General features: G+C 26.2%; 1 protein-coding gene across 1 annotated transcript in view; it reads left to right on the plus strand.

Annotated features, from left to right (window-relative positions):
• LOC117181791 overlaps positions 1-5,506 on the plus strand; it is a 53,190-nt gene extending 47,684 nt beyond the window's left edge. The window contains exons 4-5 of the mRNA XM_033374760.1: positions 1,465-1,594; positions 4,636-5,506. Coding sequence (XP_033230651.1) covers positions 1,465-1,594; positions 4,636-4,693 — 188 coding nt within the window. The 3' untranslated portion in view covers positions 4,694-5,506. The remainder of the gene's footprint in view (positions 1-1,464; positions 1,595-4,635) is intronic.
• The last annotated feature ends 16,288 nt before the right edge of the window (positions 5,507-21,794 follow it).

Consider the following 21,794-nt stretch of genomic DNA (forward strand, 5'->3'; position numbering starts at 1 on the left):
AGGAGAATTTATGCAGAGTATGTGGATACGAAATGGAGTCATGGGCACATGTATTAGAGAGATGTACAGGAGAGGAAGAGGGATAGTTGAGTGTGGATGAGTTTTAAGATGGATCTTGGATGGTAGTGGACAGGGAGTGATGTGGATGAAGAAATTGGAAGAAGTAAGGGAAAGAAAGGGAGTAGGGCAGAGCCAAACGGGTGATCCTGAAAAGGGACAGTAAAAAACGAAAATTGTTTTCAATATCGTGGAAAATGCATTTTTTATGATAAGAGGAAACGGAGGCCCTGGAAGCTCGCTCATGTTAGGAATTAATATCACTACTGTTACTATTGTTTATCCTACGTAATGCGAAAGAGTAGAATATAAGTAGTAGTAAAGTTATACTAAGGATGGAATTGTAAATATATGTACAGGGAGCGGAGGCCCTCAAACCCGTAAAAGGGAGGGATTAAATACATACATACATATTCGGGAATTTTCCAATTCGGTAATTTTATTTTTCGGCAATTTTATTATTGGTTCATTTTATTTTTCGGCAATTTTCCAATTCGGTATTTTTATTTTTCTGTAATTTTATTATTCGTGTATATTATTATTTGGGAATTTTCCAAATCGGTATTTTTCAGTCTTTCCAATTTTTCAAGCGATTCTGGTGTAGAATGGATACCTGCATTTAATTTTTGAATTTCTATGTAAATGTGTTTTACTTTTTTCTGAAATTATTATAAAGGGATTCTAATCAATCAAATTGTCACAATAGAAAGTCAAAATGAAAAAAATATAGAACAAAATTATTTGAATTTCTAGATGAAAACTATAGTTTAATGCTTTTTACGGTATGAACAGATTAATTAATTATTAGCTGGTTTTTTTACAATATTAAATTACCTAAAAATGAAATTGCAATTTCTTTTTATTAAGTAACATAAATTGATTATTTACTTTAAGTTTATGGGATTAAATATTGACCGTGATTTACATGATAAAAGTTTACGAATATTTAAAATATCTCCTTTTTAATTATTTTATTTTTGTAAAATTTTAGGTTTTTCGATGGGAAATGAGCATCTGATGTCTGATTTTGAAATTATGTTCAAACATATTTTAAGTTTTCCCAGAATACTTTAAAATATCAGAAATAAATCAAATTTTCAGAATAATGTAGGTTAAAAAATTATTTGAATGATTCACTGATAATTCACTGATTTACTGATAATTATTCGAAAACTGGGTTAATGATGAAAATGAACACAAAAGTTAGGGCGCGCATGCGGGCGCACATGATACACTAGTAATTCTTTTTAAAAATTCCTGTTCGAAGCCAGAAATTTTTAAAGTCCTTTCAAATGTTTAGAAATCTCTTTAAAAAATTGTTGAAAATTAATAAAATCTCTTTTTTCATTTTTCATTTTATTTTTTTGAATGAATCGAAAATATCAAGGATGTGTTCATTTTTTTTAGGTTTTTATTCGTATACATGTACCAGATGTGCCATGTTGTGTAACAGCAAAACCCACCTCCAAAGACATACCCAGAGCTGTAATTCTATTAAAAAGGCACTTGTCTGCTTCGTTTGCCAAAAAAGATATAGGTAAGCATTTAAATAAATTATTAAATTATAACTGGGTGTCTAGCCTACCTAGAAAATCCGGAAAATTTAATTGATTATAAATTTTATCTTTATTTTTTGAAATTGCAATATAAAATTGAATTACAATCATTTTTTAATTGTAAAAGTAGTTGTGTATTAATGTATTAAACTATTTTGTTGAAAATACGTTGAACTATTTTAGGTAAATATTCCATAAATTTAATTAAAAACTCATTTTCGTGATTGAACATTATTTTTTTATACTAAAAAGTTTGAACTCAAAGTATTCCAATTGAAAATTCATAATTTTAGTTGAAAATTCGTCAATTTTTTCAAACTGTGTCTATTTTTTTAAAAAATTATGTATTTTTTAAAACTGAAAATGATTTATTTTTAAATTTAAGATTCAACTATTAAATTTATGGTATAAAATTTATATTTTTTAGTTGAAAATTGATGTAATTTTTAAAAAATTCGCCTTTTTTGTTGAATAAAATTTTTTCTTGAAAAGTCAATTGTTTTTCCCTTTAAAAATTGAATCATACACTTTAAAATTAACATTTTTCAATTAAATTATTTCGCAGAAAATAAATATTTTTTGGGGTAAAAATCAACATTTTTTTTATAATTCATTTTTTTAAAGTTTCAAATATTTGGTGGAAAGTTCAACTATTTGGTTGCACATTAGGTTTTTTAATGAAAATTCAATTGTTTTGTAGAAAATTAGTTTTTTTTTTAATTAACTGTTCTTTTAATTAATGGCTTTTGGGTTGAAAGTTCAACTGTTTTGAACAAAGGTCGTCTTTTTGGCTTTAACATTCAAAATTTGGGTAGAAAATGAAACTAATTCTGAAAACGAAATGTTTCCTGGAAAAGTTTTATCTTTTTGTCTTTTCGAAAAATTTATATTTTCGGCTTTAAAATTTAAAAGGTATGTAGAAAATTCAACTAACTGGTTGGATATTAAGTTTTTTGATTGAGAATTTAATTGCTTTGTAGAAAATATGTCACTTTAGGCTGAAATATCAATCTTTACATATTTATATTATAATTCTTTTTTTTCTAGACTACATTTTTTAATTCATTTTTTTTTCGAAGATTCATAATTTTAGTTCAAATTCATTTTCCATATATTCGAGTTAAAACTAAACATTTTTGTTTAAAATTAATGTTTTTGGGTTGCTAATTTAATTTTTCTGTAGAAAAATAATTTTTTTTTGACAATTTATCTGTTTTGTTAGACGATTCAACATTTTTGTTTCAAATTCGTAATTTTTGGTTGAAATAGCATCTATTGAATTTTCTCCGAGAATTCTTTTGCTTCTTTTGCAAAAAAGGGTAAGCAATTAAATAATCAGGGTGTCTGCCCTACTTAAAAATCCTGAAAATGTTTGGTTTTTATTAAATTAAACATCTAAAAGTTTAACTATTTAATTTTAGGCTGCAAACGGATTTTTTTAGTTAAAAATTTATCTTTCTTGTTAGAAATTGATCTTCTTGGTTAAAAATTCATCTATTTGCTTGAAAATTTATTTTTTCTAGTTGAAGATTTATCATTTTTGTGAAAAAATCATACTTTTGGTTTAAAATTCAACTATTACAGTTAAAGATTCATCACTTTGCTTCAAAATGTATCTTTTTTTTTTAAATGTTTTTTTTCTGGTTGAAAATTATATGATTTTTTTAGCAGAAAAAGTAACTTTTTCATGTGAATAATGCATAATTTTAGTTGAAAATTTGTCTATTTGGTTGAAAATTAATTTTTTAATTAAAATTTGACTTAAATTTTTTTGACAGTTTCTTTCGTGGAAAATTATTTTTTTTTTAACAGGAAATTGAACCACTGTATTTTTGGTCCAAATTTTTTCTTTTTTAGTTAAGAATTCGACTATTTCGTTGAAAATTTATTCATATGGTTGAAAAATTTCTCTTGTGCGATAGAAATTCAATCTTCTTGTTTGAAAATTCTTCAGGATTGAAAATCCAAGTATTTTTTTGTTAAATATTCATCGTTTTAGTTAAAAATTTATATTTTTGGTTGAAAATAAACCCGCTTGATTGAAAGTTAATCTTTTTTGAAGAAATTAATTTTTTGCTTGCTGATTGGTCATTTTTAATTGAAAATTAATCTCTTTAGAAGAAAAATTAGCCTTTTTGTGGAAATACAGTTTTTCCATTGGCTAAAAATAAATTTTTTATTGAATAATTTGAATATTACAGTTCAAACACACTATTTGAAAAATTTATTTGGTATTTTTTATTAGAAATTAATTTGATTAAACTTAAAATATAACTATTTCAGTAGAATATTCCATATTTTTTTAAATTGATTTATTTTGTATACAACTTACTTTTAATCTAAAAATTTAACTGTTCAATTTTTAGTGAAAAGTTATCCTTTAATAATTGAAAATACATCTTGTTGGTCAAAATTAACCTTCTTAGTTAAAAGTTAATATTTTTGGTTGAAAATTTAATTATTTTCGTTGAGGATTTATCATTTCAGTTGAAAAACCATCTTTTTGGTTTAAAATTAATCTATTCCAATTGCAGAATTATAATTTTACTTGAAAATTCATCACTTTGTTTGAAAATGTAACTATTTTTTCGAAAATTATCTTTTTTTTTTATTGAAAATTAATTTTTTCAACTCAAACTGTAACCTTTCAATTTAATATTCCAATACTTTAGTTAAAATTCGTCTGTTTATTCGAAAATGATTTTTTCTTAATTGGAATTTTTTTTTGATCAAAAATTGAACTATTCAATTTTTGGTTGAGCAAGCATATATTTTTTTTAGTTGATAATTCATGTATTTTGTTGAAAATCTATTGTTCGAATATAAATTAATCTTCTTGGTTAAAAATTTAATGATTCTACTTGAAGTTTAGTTAAAGTTTATCACTTTGCTTGAAAATGGAATTTTTTTTTGTTTGAAAATAAGTTTTTTTGTTCTTGAAAATTATTTTTTTTTAAACTGGTTCCCTGGTCAAATTTTTGAATCCATGCTAAAAATATTTTAAAATTTGTTTTGTTTTCAGCTATAAGTCATCTCTAAAGCAGCACCTTAAGAACAAACACGGCGTTCTTCAAGAATAAAAGAAGCTTCGACATATTTTTCAAATGTTTCAGTAGTCTCTCCCCGACTTTCCGGTATTTAATACTCGCAATTCGACTTAAGATAGTATAGTATTTTAAGTACAAGTACTATAATTCCATTGGCTGATTGATAGTCTCGAAAAAAAGGTAGTTCAACCTATACATTGATTGTAAAATATTTTATAAATTTATTTATTCCAGCTAATTCAGCAATTCCATTAAGTAACTGATTTAGTTGGCTGGCCACGTAAATTATTTATTATTTTCATTTCTATTATTTAAACTTACTACGATATATATATTACGAACCATGTTAATTGGGCGAACTATTTTTTTTTATATGCCAAAATTGTTTTTGTCTGAACAGTACTCGAACTGTCCACTTGCGATCATTCGCATCACTTGTAAAAGTGAAAACGGACACTTAGGGAAAGACTACTGCACTCTGAGAAACTTTTAGTTTTTTAAAATATTTTTATACTCCTTTACTTTGATAATTCTAAATTTTTACGTACGTATATACTATATATATATGTATATTGAAAAGTCGATACATTTGACGCAACTGTTTTAAAATTACCAACGAAAATTTTAATTTACTTTTAAAACTATTATTTCGTTTTTAAACATGTATATTTTGGATACAATGTGTTTGTTGCAATGGATTCACCAATTTTGGCTAAGAAATAAAAATTCATATTATTTTTACACAATTTAGTATTGTCAGTAGAGATATGCATCGCTTTAAGTGATATGCACAGCTCTAAGTGAGGTGCATCGCTCTATATGATGTGCATCGTTTTAAGTTATATGCATCGCTCCAAATCATATGCATCGATCTAAGCGATAAGAGTCGCTATATACATCTCTCTAAGTGTTGTGCATCGCTCTAAGTGATATGAATAGCTCTAAGCACCTCTTTAAGTGATTTACAAGGATCTAAGTGATATGAATAGCCATCAGCATTATTTTGAGTGATATGCGTTCCTTTAAGTGATATGCGTCGCCCTAAGTGATGTGCATCAATATATGAATCTATCTAAGCGATGTGCATCAATATATGAATCAATCTAAGTGAAATGCATAGCTCTAATTGATATGTATCGCTTTAAGTGATATGCATAGCCCTAAGTGATGTCCATCAATATATGAATTGATCGAAGTGATACGCATAGCACGAAATGATATGCATGGCTCTAAATGATATGCACTGCTCTACGCATCACTTTAAGTGATATGCATAGCCCTAAATAATATACATCGCTTTAAGTGATATTTATCGCTTTAAGCATCACTTTAAGTGATATGCATCGCTCCCATTATCACTTTGAGTAATATTTATTGCTCTAAGTGATATGCATCCTTTTAAGTGATATATGTCACTCTAAGTGATGCGCATCAATATATGAATCGATCTAAATGAAATGCATAGCTCTAAATGATATGCATATCTGTAAATACCACTTTAAGTGATATGCATCGCTCTAAGTGATATGAGTCTCTCTAAGGGATATGCATAGCCCTAAGCATTATTTTGAGTTATATGCGTCCCTTTAAGTGATATGCGTCGCCCTAAGTGATGTGCATCAATATATGAATCGACCTTAGTGAAATGCATAGCTCTAAAGGATATGCATCACTTCAAATGATATGCATCGCTCTAAGCGATGTGCAGTGCTCTAAGTGATATACATCACTCTGAATGATATGCATCGCTCTAAGTGATATACATAGCTTCAAGAGATATGCATCGCTCTAAGCGATATGCATTGCTCTAAGTGATATGCATTGCTCTAAGTGATATTCATTACTCTAAGTATCACTTCCAGTGATATTCATTGCTCGAAGTGGCATGTATCGCTCTAAGGGATATGCATCTCTTTAAGTGATATGCATAGCTCTAAGCATCAGTTTAAGTGATATGCATCGCTTTAAGTGATATGCATCTCTCTAAGTGACATGCGCCCCCCCCCCCCCAAGTGATGTGCATCAATATATAAATCGATCTAAGTGATATGCATCGCTTTTAGTATCACTTTGAGTGATAATCATCTCTTTAAGTAATGTGCATCGCTTTAAGTGATATGCGTCGTTCTAAGTGATGTGCATCGGTTTAAGTATGACTTCAACTGATATGCATCGCTCTAAGTGGCATGCTTTGCTCTATAAGTCACTTTTAGCATCTACTGACATACGCTCGAAAAAGTGAAAAATATGAGCCTTCGCAGAATTTGTTCACCGAAAATTTTATAAGTTTTTTTTTTAAATTCAAGAGTAATATTTATAAGTTTCTTACACATTTTTGTACTTGTGAAACTGTGGTTTCATTTTTTTTACTTTAGAATTGTGTGATTTTTTAATTAATTTATTACGTCATATAATCGGACGTAGATAAACTTTGTGGTATATTGTAAATTATCTGCTTTTAAATTACACCCTTTATGATACCTTACGAATTTGAAATATTTTTTGCTACCAAATGCCAAAATAGGCAGAATTTTTTTTAGTTCAACCAGAACTTGATTCACTTTCACTGAGATTCTTTTGACATTTCTTCAGTTTTTTCGAAGGAAGTTATTTACAATGTATGTTTTTAATTAACAATGTGATATTTAATGTTCTTTTAAAGAGTGGAAATTTTCTGTTATTTAATTTTTGTTAAAGTGACACTTCACTCGGCACTCTTTTTAATATCTTTGTGTAGGTGTATGCAAAATTTCCCTGAGCAATTATTTCATTTTAAAGTACTTTATGTTTAATATATACAAACGTTTCTACCGCCTTAGTTTCGGTAAATAAAAGAAAACAATGAGTTATATTTCATATTTTATGTATTACTCTTTAATATTCCAATTTATAATATTTAGGGATTGGGCAAGCATTTGTAGGGTTTTGTGGGACGACTGAAAAATCCCGAAAAATAAAATTTTCGGATTGGAAAATTTCTGAATATTAATATTTTTTAATTGGAAAATTCGTGAATAATTAAATTTACGAATAATGACATTTTTGTACTTGAAAAATTTCCGATTAATAAAATTACAGAATTGTCGAAATTCCCGACATTTCATAATATTACCGAATTTGAAAATTCCCGACAAAAAATTGCCGAATCATAAAATATCTGACCTAGAAAATCACCGAATATAATCAATTAAAAATTTCTCTATAAATATATTTGATTATTATATTTTAAATAAATAAAATGTATATATTTTTTAAATGTTTAAATTCGGCTATTTTCCAATTCTGGAGTTTAATTTTTCGGGATTTTTCAGTTGGCCCGATTTTGTGTTATAAAAACGATATTATTAATTTTAGTTCCGATTTTGGTTTTTTAAATTTCTTTTCTATCAGAACCAGCCGGCGATGACACATTGTTTCCCTAATATATTACAATTAAATTTTCTTTTTAATAATTAATGAGTAGTTATTAAGAAGGCATCATTGTCCTACACAGTATTATTTTAACACAAACACACACATACATGTATACTTCTATACATACACTTATATACACTTTTCATTTGTTTATTGGTACTATTCTTGAAAAATATAAATAAAGTGTTAAGACATCACGCAATTGAAATGAACAGTTTTCACATTATTTTTCCTATTTCCCTCTTTTTTTCCCTTTTCCCTTTTATCATTAAAAAATCCTTTTTTGTGTTTTTGTTCTTTCGCTTTAATGCAAACTGAATTAATTAAATCCAAAAAGAAAATCTAACGTTTTTTGTTAAAAATAAACTTTTTTGTTGAAAATCAAACTATCTTGTTAGAAAAATTACCTTTTTTTAAATTCAATTTTTTTTGTAGAAAATTTTTTTTTCTATTCAAAATTAATTTTGTTGTTGAAAATTCGTATTTTTCAATAAAAAGTTTAACAACAAAAATATTTTTGTTTTAAATTTAAACTTCTGGCAGAAAATAAAGTGTTTCGAGTGAAAATTTTATTTTTATGTAAAAATTGTTTTTCGGTTTAAAAATAAAACTTGAAAATGCACCTTTCTTTTAAATCCAACTTTTCTTTTTGTAGAAAATTCGTATTTTTCGTTGTAAATTCATGTTTCTTTGATTAAAAAGTAACTTTTCTTGTTGCAAATTTATATTTTTAAATTAAAAGTTGAACTATTTTTATAAAAATTCAAATATTTGGTTGAAAATAATGTTTTTTTATTATTGAAAAGTCAATTGTTTTTGAGAAAACTGATTAATTTTTAATATTTTGTAAAAATTGTCTTTCGGTTTAAAAATGAATATATTGGCTTGAAAATGCACTTTTTTTCAATTTAACTCTTTTGTTGAACATTTATATTTTTTGGTTAAAAATTAACTTTTTTGTGAGAAATTCATATTTTTCAATTAAAAATTCAACTATTTTGTTCAAAATTTTAAATATTTGCTTAAAAATAACATTTTTTAATTTAAAATTCATTTTTGTTGCAGAAAATAATTTTTTTTTAATGCATCTCTTGTTTGACGATTTTAATATTTTGTTCAAAAATGAAACTTGACAATCTACTTTTTTTTAATCCAAACTGTTTTGTAGAAAATTCGTATTTTTCGTTGTAAATTCATGTTTTTTTAATTAAAAATTAACTTTTTTTGTAGCAAATTTATATTTTTGAATTAAAAGTTGAACTATTTTGATAAAAATTCAAATATTTGGTTGAAAATAAAGTTTTTAGCATTGAAAATTCAATTGTTTTTGAGATAATTGATTTTTTAAAAAATTGTTTTGTAGAAATTGTTTTTCGGTTTAAAAATGAATATGTTGGCTTGAAAATGCATTTTTTTAATCCAACTGTTTTGTTGAACATTTATATTTTTTTTGGGTAAAAATGAAATTTTTTCGGTGGGAAATTCAAAATTTTAAATTAAAAGTTTTGAAATGCAATCTCTTGTTTGAAGATTCAAATATTTTGTTCAAAATTCGTTATTCTTTGTTGAAATATCAGCTATTACATTTTCCTTTGAGAATTTATCTTTTTTTGTTGAAAATTCATATATTTTGGCCAAATATTCCACTATTTTTGAAAAATAACTTTTTTTTATTCAATTGTTTTGTAACAATTATTTTTCGTTTTAAAAATGAAACTATTGTTTTGAAAATGCATTTTATGTTAATTAACTGTTTCGGAGAAGATTTTTGTTTTCGGTGAAAATTTTTTTTTTTTGTTGAAAATTAAATTTTTTTGTTGAAAACTCATATGCTTTGCCTTGAAAATTCAACAGCTTTGAAGAAAACTAAACTATTTGGTTACATATAAAGCTTTTTCATTGAAAATCGAATTTTTTGTAGGAATTGGTTTTTTAAAAATTGTTTTTTGGTTTAGAAATGAAATTTTACAATCTACTTTTTTCAGATCTAACTGTTTTGTAGAAAACTCTTCTTTTAAGTTAAAACATGATGTTTTTTGTTAAAAATTAACTTTTTATGAGGAAAATTCATGTTTTTTAAGTAAAAGTTCACCAAACAAAGAAATATATATTTTTTGTTTTAAATTTAAATGTTTGGTAGCAAATAAAGTTTGTTAATTGAAAAATCAATTTTTATGTAAAAGTTATTTTTCGATTTAAAATGAAATTTGAAAACGTACTTTCCTTTATATCCTACTGTTTTGTAGAAAATTCTTCTTTTTAGTTGAAAGTTAATGCTTTTTTGGTAAAAAATAAACGTTTTTTGTTGAAAATTCATATTTTTGAATTGAAAGTTTAACTATTTTGATAAAAATTCAAATATGTTGTTGAAAATACAGTTTTTAGTATTAAAAATTCAATTCTTTTCCAGAAAATTGATTTTTTGAAAAATTGTTTTATAAAAATTCTTTTTCGGTTTATAAATGAATATCTTGGCTTGAAAATGCATTTTTTTTGAAATCCCACTGTTTTGTTGAACATTAATTTTTTTTGTTAAAAATTAACGTTTTTCTGTGGGAAATTCATATTTTTACATTCTCATCATTTATGATTGAGAAAGTATTAGAATTGTCGGAAATTTGACATCACACTTTTTCAACAGATCTCCACGTTTCGAGACCCCTTGAATCCGAAAATCAGGTTTTCACGATTGCGTCTGTCTGTCTGTCCGTCCGTCCGTCCGTAAACACGATAACCTTCGAAAAAATGAACGAATCAAATTCATCTTTGGCACACTTTTTTTAGGTCCTAAAAGAAAGGACGAGTTTATCATAACCAATTTTTGTATTTTCTTCAAAAATCGAAAATTAAAATTTTGATTGCACAAAAAATAATGGAAAATAAAATAACTTTGGAAAAAATAAACGAATCAAATTCATCTTTGGCACACTTTTTTTAGGTCCTAAAAGAAAGGACGAGTTCGTGAACCAGCCATTTTTGATAAAAATTCAAAAAGTGAGCGCATTTTGAATATTTTTGAGACAACTTTTTTCTGAATTTGAAAATTCTATGTACGGATATTAATAGTATTAAAAAGAATAAACAATTTATCCTCATGACTTTTTTTGATAAAAAGAAAATTCTCAGAGTTATAGCGTTTTCAAAATTTTTTTAATCAACCGAAAATCAAAATTTGAAGCCGAAAAACGCACGATATGAAAAAAAGTAATGAAAAGAAAAACATTTCTTTTTGTAAGCCCTACAAGATTATCATAACCAATTTTTGGATTTTCTTCAAAAATCGAAAATTAAAATTTTGATTGCACAAAAAATAATGGAAAATAAATTAACTTTCGAAAAAATAAACGAATCGAATTCATCTTTGGCACACTTTTTTTAGGTCCTAAAAGAAAGGACGAGTTCGTGAACCAGCCATTTTTGATAAAAATTCAAAAAGTGAGCGCATTTTGAATATTTTTGAGACAACTTTTTTCTGAATTTGAAAATTCTATGTACGGATATTTATGGTATTAAAAAGAACAAACAATTTATCCTTATGACTTTTTTTGATAAAAAGAAAATTCTCAGAGTTATAGCGTATTCAAAATTTTGTTAATCAACCGAAAATCAAAATTTGAAGCCGAAAAACGCACGATATGAAAAAAAGTCAAGAGAAGAAAAACATTTCTTTTTGTAAGCCCTACAAGATTATAATAATCAATTTTTGGATTTTCTTCAAAAATCGAAAATTCAAATTTTGTTTGCACAAAAAATAATGGAAAATAAAAAAATCCATTTTGTGGACAAACTATGTAGGGTACGAAAAAAGATGAATTAACAAAAATGGTTATCCCCAAAAAGATCTAGATTTTCGTTAAGAATCACTTCTTGATAGGACGTGTACTTTTTGTTTTATTCGTGAAATATAACGTTGAAAAAATTTTTTTTTAAATGTGTGGAAAAACGACGAAAGTTACGAGAAAAAAATCCAACAAAACCTGTTTACAAATGTCTTTTGGAAATCGAGCGCGCAGCGCGAGTGACATGATGAAAATGTGTACTTCAAAGCCTACAGAGCTTTGAGAAACTTAATCTTTGACTATACTTAATTAAGTAGACAATTCAGAATATGAAGACGCATATAAATACTGCCATCTAAAAGAGATCTTTTTGATAAGTTTTTCTCAAGCGTTCCAAATGCAAAGAATAAATATGCGAGCGCGAAGCGCTAAATTCAACCGTCGCGCGCCCTAGGCGCGCTCAAACTGGCGAGCGAAGCGAGCCGCGCGCCTAGCGCGAGACGTGGATGTGCCCGCGAAGGTGGCAGATTTTTAAATTAAAAGATGAACTATTTTGTTCAAAATTGAAAAATATGGTTGAAAATAAAGTTTTTTTCAATTGGAAATTCGTTTGTTTTGTAGAATTTTTTTTCTGAAACGCATCTCTTGTTTGACGATTCAAATATTTTGTTAAAAATTCGTCATTCTTTGTTGAAATAACAACTATTACATTTTCCTTTGAGAATTTATCTTTTTTGTTAAAAATTCATATATTTTGCACGAAAATTCAACTATTTTTGAAAAATAACTTTTTTGGAACAATTTGTAACAAATATTTTTCGTTTTAAAAATGAAACTCTTGGCTTGAAAATCTCCTTTTTCTTTCAATCGAACTGATTCGTAGTAACTTTTTGTAGTAGTAACTTTTTGGTTGAAAACTCGTATGTTTTGGATGAAAATTCAATTATTGGGTAAAAATAGGTTTTTTTCTTTAAATATTCAACAGCTTTGTAAAAAACTCAATTATTTTGTAAAAAATCAAGTTTTTTAAAAATTGAAAATCGTCTTTTTTGTCGGAAATGGTTTTGTAAAAATTGTTTTTTGATTTAAAAATTAAATTTGTAAATGTACTATTTTTTTAATCTGTTATGTAGAAAATACTTTTTTTGGTTTGAAACTTCATGTTTTTTGTTTAAAAATTAACTTTTTGAGAGGGAAATTCATATTTTTTAATTAAGAGTTCGACAAAACATACCAAAAAAAGAGTTTTTTGTTTTAAATTTCAATATTTGGTAGAAAATAAAGTTTTTTGATTGAAAATTTCGTTGTTATGTAAAAATTGTTCTTCAGTTTCAAAATGAAACTTGAAACTGCACTTTTTTAAAACCCAGCTGCTTTGTAGAAAATTCGTCTTTTTGGTTGAAAATTAATGTTTTTTGGTAAACAATAAACGTTTTTTGTTGAAAATTCATATTTTCGAATTGAAAGTTCAATTATTTTGATAAAAATTCAAATAAGTTGTTGAAAATAAAGTTTTTTTTATTATTAAAATTTAAATTGTTTTCAAGAAAATTGCTTTTTGGGTAAAAATAGGCTTTTTTTCTTTAAATATTCAACAGCTTTGTAGAAAACTCAATTATTTGGTAAAAAATCAAGTTTAAAAAAAATTGAAAATCAACTTTTTTGTAGGGATTGGTTTTGTAAAAATTGTTTTTTTGGTTGAAAAATGAAATTTGAAAATGAACTTTTTGTGTAGGAAATCCATATTTTTAAATTAAAAGTTCGACTTTTTTGTTAAAAATTGAAGTATTTGGTTGAAAATAAAGTTCTTTTTTATTGAAAATTTATTTGTTTTGTAGAAAATGATTTTTTTTCCAAACGCTTAACTTTTGTTTACGATTTATATTTTTTGTTCGAAATTCGTAAGTCTTTGTTGAAATATCAGCTATTAAGTTTTCTCTTGGCAATTATTCTTTTTTTGTTGTTGAAAATCCATATATTTTGGTCGAAAATTTCACTATTTCTGAAAAAATAACTTTTCTTGAAAAGTCAATTGTTTTGTAACAATTATGTTTCGTTTAAAAAATTAAATTATTGGCTTGATAATAAACTTTTTTTTTAATCGACCTGTTTCATAGAACATTTATCTTTTTGGTTAAAAAATAATTTTTTTTTTTTAGTTGAAAATGAACTTTTTTTTTGAAAAATTGTATTTTTTGGTTGAAAATTAAACAGCTTTGTAAAAAACATGTTTTTTTCAATAACATTTGGAGTTAAAATTCATATTTGAAATTCAAAAGTTCAACTATTTTGATAAAAATTCAAATATTTGGTTGAAAATAAAATTTTTTAAAATTAAAAATTAATGTTTCGTAGAAAATTCGATTTTTTCTTGAAAATCCGTCATTTTTTTTGAAATATCAACTATCAAGTTTTTTCTTAAGACTTCATCTTTTTTTTGAAAATTCCAATATTTTGGTCGAAAATTCAACTATTTCTGAAAAAAAAAACTTTCTTAAAAAGTCAATTGTTTTGTAAAAATAATTTTGCTCTTTAAGAATTTAATATTGGCTAGAAAATCCGCTTTTTTAATGGCATTGTTTTGTAGAAATTCGTCTTTTTGTTTGAAAATTCATATTTCTTGTTGAACATAAACTTTTTTGTTTAAAACACGTATTTTCGGGTTAAAAATTCAATTATTTTGTAAAAATTGTCCTTTTTGCCTTAAAAATTAAACACCTTTGTAGAATACTCAAATTTATTTTTTCTTGTACAAAATTGTTTTTCTGTTTTGAAAATGAAAGTATTGACTTGAAAATAATTTTTTTTTTAAATTCAATCCTTTTGTAGAAAATTCGGAACATCAAATATTTAAAAAAATTCAAATATGTGGTTAAAAATAAATTTTTTAAAAATTGAATTGTTTTGCAGAAAAATGTTTTGCAAACATTATATTGCAGTTTAAAACTGAAACTATTAGCTTCAAAATGCACTTTTTTGTGTTAAAAATAAAGATTTTTGTTGAAAATTCTTGATTTTGAATTGAGAGTCAAACTATTTTGTAAAAAATTCAATTATTTAGTTGAAAATAAAGGTTTTTTTATTATTGACAATTAAATTGTTTCGTAGAAAATAAACATTAATTATTTAATTAATTTCTTTTGTTTAAAGATTCAACTATTTGGTTGAAAATTAACTTTTTTCTTAAAATATCGTTTTTGGGGATGAAAGATCAACTGTTTTGTTGAAAAATCATCTCTTTGGTTTAGAAATTTACCAATTTGGTAAAATATTCAACTATTCCTTTTAAAGAAATTTTTTCTTGAAAATTCAATTGTTTTGCAAGAATTATTTTTCACTTAAAAATGAAACTATTGCCCTCAAAAATCGCTTTTGTTTCAATCCAGCTGTTTTGTAGAAAATACGTATTTTTTGTTGAAAATTCATCTTTTTTGTTGGAAAATCGTATTTTTTAGTTGAAAATTCAATTGTTTTGTTCAAAATTGTGTTTTTGGATCAAAAATACTTCTGTCTTGTAGAAGACTCATCTATTCGGTTGAAATAAAGGTTCTTGATTGAAAATTACATTGTTTTTTTCTAAAAGTTTAACTTTTTTGTGAAAAAGTCAACTGTTGGTTTGAAAATTAACTTTTCCAAATTCAAATATTTTGTACAAAATTCGCCCTTTTGGTTAAAATTAACTTTTTTGGTTGACAATTCATTTTTTCTCTTTTGTTTGACGATTCAAATAATTTGTTCGAAATTTTCGATTTTTTTTTAAGTCATATTTTAGCCGAAAATTTACTTTTTTGATAAAAACTATTTTATTGAAAACTCGTTTTCTGCCTTGAAAATTTACTTTTTTTGAATCCATCTGTTGATAGAAAATTTGTATTTTTGTTTTAAAATTAAAGGTTTTGTTGAAAAATCAAATTTTAGGGTTGAAAATTCAACTGTTTCGTAAAATAATTGGCATTGTTCGCTTAAAAATTGAACAGTTTTAAAGAAAACTACTAGATTAAAAATAACTGTTTTGTACATCTCACCCTAATCTCATACACCCAGAAAAATATTTGAATTAAACAAACATTTGTTTGCTCCGATATCAAACGTGGAATTTGTGTGATTCAAATAATATTTGTTTGAATAAAACATTTATGTGTTTGAATCAAATAAGATTCTTTCTTTTATGTAGGGGCAGGCAAATGTTTTATGTATTGAAATAAATATTTGATTCAAACAAATTCTAGCTTTGTTATAGGGCAAACAAATGCTTGTTTGATTCATACAAACACTTTTCTGATTGCAACTGTAAATAAATTCCTATATTTTCTTTAAGAAATGAGTAGTTTTAAAAATAATTTTCAATAATTTGAAAATAATTTTTAGTATATAAATGTTCTCTAATTGAATATGTTGCATACGAAGTTTTATAAAATGTCGATATACATCCGACTCTCGGATTATCCACAGTGTAGGGCGTCGCCGGCAAGTAACCTTGTTACTAAATCGGGATTATCGAAACGTAAACTTTCAGGGCTGTCTGAACCGTTTCCAACTACAATGCGTAATATTGCGCAATCCGCGAGTGGGAGTACCCGCGCAATGCACCTTTCCGCTATGCTGCTGGTGTTTTTCAGACAAGAATTGAAATTATCTCTCACTCGTACCAGAGGACCTGTTGTTCTATCAGGATTGGTCGAAAGTAAGTCGGCAACATTTCGTGGATTAGTCAACTTCATAGTCTCACCAAGTTTTGAGTAGAGGTCCAAAGTTCAACTCCGGTTTCTTGTTCTTCCGAAGTTGGTTTCTAAATGCCCAGAGCATCAAATTAGTTTTGACGAATAGACTCATCTCTCAGGACTACAATTAGCAGATCCGAACTTTGGTGGAAGTGCTTCGATTGATCTAATTCTAGGAGTTGATCCACTTGAACGAGCATTCATTTTACTGGTGCATACTATGGTCGACCCATTAATGTTTGCACTTCAAAAGGACGAGATCTTTTTATGGTTGAACATAGATTTGTTTTGGTGAATAAAATATCAACTATTAAATTTTTAGAAATAATTCATCTTTGTGGGTCAAAACTAAAGCTGCATATTTGTTTGAAATTTATTAGTATATCTAAGAGAGTTCTGGAAGATTTTTCTGGAAGATGGTTCTGGAAGATGGTTCAATAAAAAATACCGGAATCTAAATTTTCTTTATTTGATAATGTCATTATCTAAGTTATCTTCAGTGAATAAAGTAGGAATTTATCTTCTCCACAGCTGGTGAAGTATAAATCTAGACTTTCCTGCTATTTATCAAATTCATGTCGGTTAGAAGTGGATCTACCTTACCAACTGGCGGGATCTTTCCACGGACATAAATTATTATCGTCTGTCGGTAAATGACTAGTCGCTGGTTTAATACTCTTCTAGGTTGCCTACTAAAGTTCATGTATTTTGTTGAAAATTACTCATTTCCGGTAGAAATTTATTTTCTTTTTGGAAATTCATCTGCTTCCTTTCAAAATTCATCTTTGAAAGAATTGACTGATTGGATTGGCCGTTGGCAAATTTTTTTAATATCTTGAAATAAAGGTCAGGTTCGTTAGACATTAATTTTGGATACAAATTAAAAAAGTGCGCACATTTTGAATGTTGTTGAGAGGGCCGCATATTGGGAAGAAAAATGACTTGTTTGGTTCAGAATAACCTGCAGCCTACAAATCGTCACCGATTTCGACAAAAAAAATTTGGAAAAAAAGCTAATAAGATTTCTAAGAGAGTTGTCCAGTCTGATTTTTGAATTAGGTTTTCAATTTTTTTATAAATAAGCAAATATGACGAAAAAATGCCCTTTTTCTATTTGACGTTCCCGGTGCTCGTCAATAACAGGTAAATGGTTGAAATCGCTTAATTTGCATAAAATAGCATTAGTAAAAGATATTCCAATATTAGAAAATATACAAAAAAATTTGTTATCAACAAATTATTTGTTGAAATTTTTTTTACGATTTTCCATAAATACACGTTTTTTAAGTTATGTTGCAAGACGTTAGAATCGAAACAATATTATATAAAAAAATTCTCTTCTGATTATAATTGTTCATATTATAAACAAATTTAATGTACAAATGCAGTAATCAGGTATTTTTTGACGGAATTGAAATTTTTCATAAGAAATAAATACCGCCGAAAACCGGGAAATTCATTTCATAATTAAATATTTATATTCAATTTAAAATCTTATGTTTGAATATAATTTCACTCTGATATATTCCATTTTTAATCTATGCAATTTGAAATTTTTGATTAAGATACGGATATTTTCTCAGTATTTAGCAATATTTCACTTTTATTCGAAATGAGTAATTATAAATCGAAGACAGAAAATTAAACAATTTGCGACTAAATTGTTTAAACAGAAAGGCTTTTAAAATCACTTGGAATTCCGTAAATTACTTTTAAATCTCTTATAATCGCTTAAAACCCTTTAAAAGCTGTGAAAATCTATCAGAATTTTTTGAAGCCATTAAAATTACTTGCAATCCCTTTAAATCCCTTATCATATTCAGAAAATAGTTCAAACCTGAATAAAAACAGATTAATTATCATACAAACAGTTACATTTTTAACAAAAAGGATGAAATTTCTACAAAAGAGACCCAAAATGTAGTAGAAAAGTTAATTTTCAACAAGAAAATAACAAAGAAAAGCAATAAAAAAAAAACCACGTTTTTCATCATTTCATATGATTTCATGATTTATTCTATCCAAAAATGGATTAGTTAAATTTTCATATAAGAAAATTGAGTTTAAATTAAGTAAATGGATTTTAAATAAAAAAAAAGATTTTATTCTTTAACCAAATAACATTTCAGCCTAAAAGCTCAAAAAGAAAGTTTTTTTAAAAACAGTAGAAAATAAAGAGGAATTCTTATAAAAAGGGTCTTGTTTGCTACAAAATTGATCTTTTGGGGATAAAATATCGACTACTACATTTGCTGTTAAAAATGTATCTTTCTAGAAACCTACATTGCTGACCGATGATAAGGTAGAGATTTGCATTAACTTCAACTAACAATATTGGAATCTAAATTTCCTTCAGTCAATAATGTCGACATTTGAATTATCTTCAGCCGATAAAGTAGGAATTTATATTTTCCTTAGATGGTGATATACAAGTCCAGACTATTAGATCAATCTAAAAATGTTTAAAATATTAATTTGGAATAAAATAGATCTTCAGCCAAATAGCATTTTCGTAAAAAAAAAACGAAAAAAAAGAAATAGAGGAATTGTTAAATAAGGGATAAAGCGGGTAATAGGGGAATGTGTGAAAGAGTTTGAGGTCTGTATTTGGATAATTGTAAAAAAGACTAGTTTTCATTTATTTAAGCCCCCGTGCAGTGTGACGTAGTTTTTGAACATGAAATTGTTGGTAAATAATTTTTGACTAGTAGAATGTGTTGAAATAAAATAAAATTGAATAAATTAAAAAAACTTCAACCGACAATATTGAAATCTAGATTTCCTACAGTCGATAACGTCAGCACTTAAATTACCTTCAGCCGATAATGTAGAAATTTACCTTTTGCCTAGATGGTAGTTTAGAAGTCTAGAATATTAGGTCAATTTAAAAACCTATAAAATACTAATTTAGGACAAAATAGTTGAATCTTTAAGCAAATAACATTTGCGCACAAAAAAGAAAAAAAAAGAAATAGAAGTATTCTTAAAAAGGGGTGAAGCGGATAATACGAGAATAGGGGAAAGAGTTTGAAGTCTCTATTTGGATACTTGTAAAAAATACTACTTTTTAATTCGTTAATTCCCCAGACAGTTTGATGTAGGTTTCGAACACAAAATTGTTGGCAAATTAATTTTCGACCAGTAGAATGTGTTGAAATAAAATAAAATTTACTGAATTAAAAAAAAAAACAACTAAATTATTGATAAACCGCTGTGATCCCGGTAAAATTTTTAGAAAATGAAAATTCCTAGGGTCTTATTACTTTTCTTTTAATATGGATAAAACTGCCTACATTTTTGTTAAATTAAAAAATCTTTCTGGTATATTTGTTCAAAATTGTCTGGAAAACCCGAATAAACTACGTTTTTCATAATTTAATATGATTTCATGATTTATTATTATTATATTATATGTAACAGTTAAGAATTCATTTTTCTAGAAACCTACATTGCTGACCAACGATAAGATGTATTGGAAGTCAGATCCGCAAACTTATTTGATCAAAAAAGAAAAATGAAAGTTGTGATAAATTGTGCTATAGTTGTGCTCATTCGTGCTGTAAACGGTTTTTTGAAAAATCAAAAATTACGGACATAATTGTTGAAAAACTTTTTTTTTTTCTATATCCGCAACTTCTTACTAGAGCAAAAGGAAAGGTTGTGCTAGGCAGCTCGTAATATACATAATTTTGAGATCTGTTGATCTAACGTAATTTTGTTAGAGGAAATAAAGACTAGATTTGTCGAGCACAACTCAGAACAAGCTTTAATTTTTCGAAATTTATGAAAATAATAAAATTGTTTGGTTATAATTTTTTAACGGTTAGGTTTCTGGCAATTTTCTTTAAAAACAAAAAAAAGTTTCTTAAAATTGAGCCCGTAATTTGTGATTTTTTAAAACACCGTTGACGACACAAAAGAGAACAAGTCTAGCACCATTTAGCATAACATTCATTTTTTCGAAAAAAATAAGTTTGCGGATCTAACTTCCGCACACGTTGATGAGGTAGAAATTTGTATTAACTTCAACTGACAATATTGGAATCTAGATTTCATGCAGTCGATAATGTCGGAACTTGACTTATCTTCAGCCGATAAAATAGAAATTTATCTTTTGTCTAGATGGTAATTTAGAAGTTTAGAACATTAGATCAATCTATAAAACTTTAAAATACTAATTTTGAATAAAATAGTTAGATCTTCAACCAAATAGCATTTGCGTACAGAAAAGAAAAAAAAAGAAATAGAAGTATTCTTAAAAAAGGGGTAAAGAGGATAATAGGAAAATAGGGGAACAAGTTAAAAGTCTGTATTTGGATATTTGTAAAAACAAAATAATTTTAATTATTTAAGCCTCCGGGCACATAGTGCCATTAAATAAAAAAAAGAGGTTTAAAGTAACTTGTAGCTGACAATTTTAAACCAAATTTGGAGTTTTTAAAAAGAAAAATTCAGCATTAAATTTTGAAGAGATTTATGTAGCCTGATTTTTAATTTTTTTGTTTGTTTAAACTTTTGTGTTAATGCAAAGGGTGAAGAAAAAGTAGATTTTTTTCATTTTTTTTGTTTAACTTCGTGAAAATTTTTTCTATGATCAGCATTGCCAAAATTGCTGCACAGGGGTATTTGAAACTTAACAAAAAAATAAAATTATTAAGTAAATTGTCATACACAAATTAACTTAACAAATAGTCTACACTCTACACTATACATTCTTCGTTTGAAAAGTACATTTTTGAGTTAAAATTACTGGATTTAATAAAAATAATACTCGATCAGGAAAATTTGTCATTCGTTATTTTTAATTAATTTTATAAACAAATTATATAAACAAATACCTAGCGTGGGCATTTAAAGGCAGAAAGAAATAGTTTTTTCTCTTAATTTTCCTGAAGTTTTATCGCCAGTAATGTTTAATGATGACAAACTATCATCCGATATATTTTATTAATTTTTTAACAAATTCTGTAAACAAATTCCCAGTGTGAACATTTAAAGGCAGAAATAAACCTTTTTTCTCGTAAGTTCCCTCAAATTATGTCGCCAATGATGTTTAATGATAAAAATTACCATCATATATTTTTTATTGATTTTATAAACAAATTACAACTTGGGCATTTAAAGGCCGAAAAAATCTTTTTTTCTCCTAATTTTCCTCAAATGATGTCGACAATGAAGTTTTTTGATATTTTGTTATTTTATAATTTCGATTAATTTTGT

This window comes from Belonocnema kinseyi, chromosome 10 (assembly GCF_010883055.1).
Source record: "Belonocnema kinseyi isolate 2016_QV_RU_SX_M_011 chromosome 10, B_treatae_v1, whole genome shotgun sequence".
NCBI classification, from domain to species: domain Eukaryota; kingdom Metazoa; phylum Arthropoda; class Insecta; order Hymenoptera; family Cynipidae; genus Belonocnema; species Belonocnema kinseyi.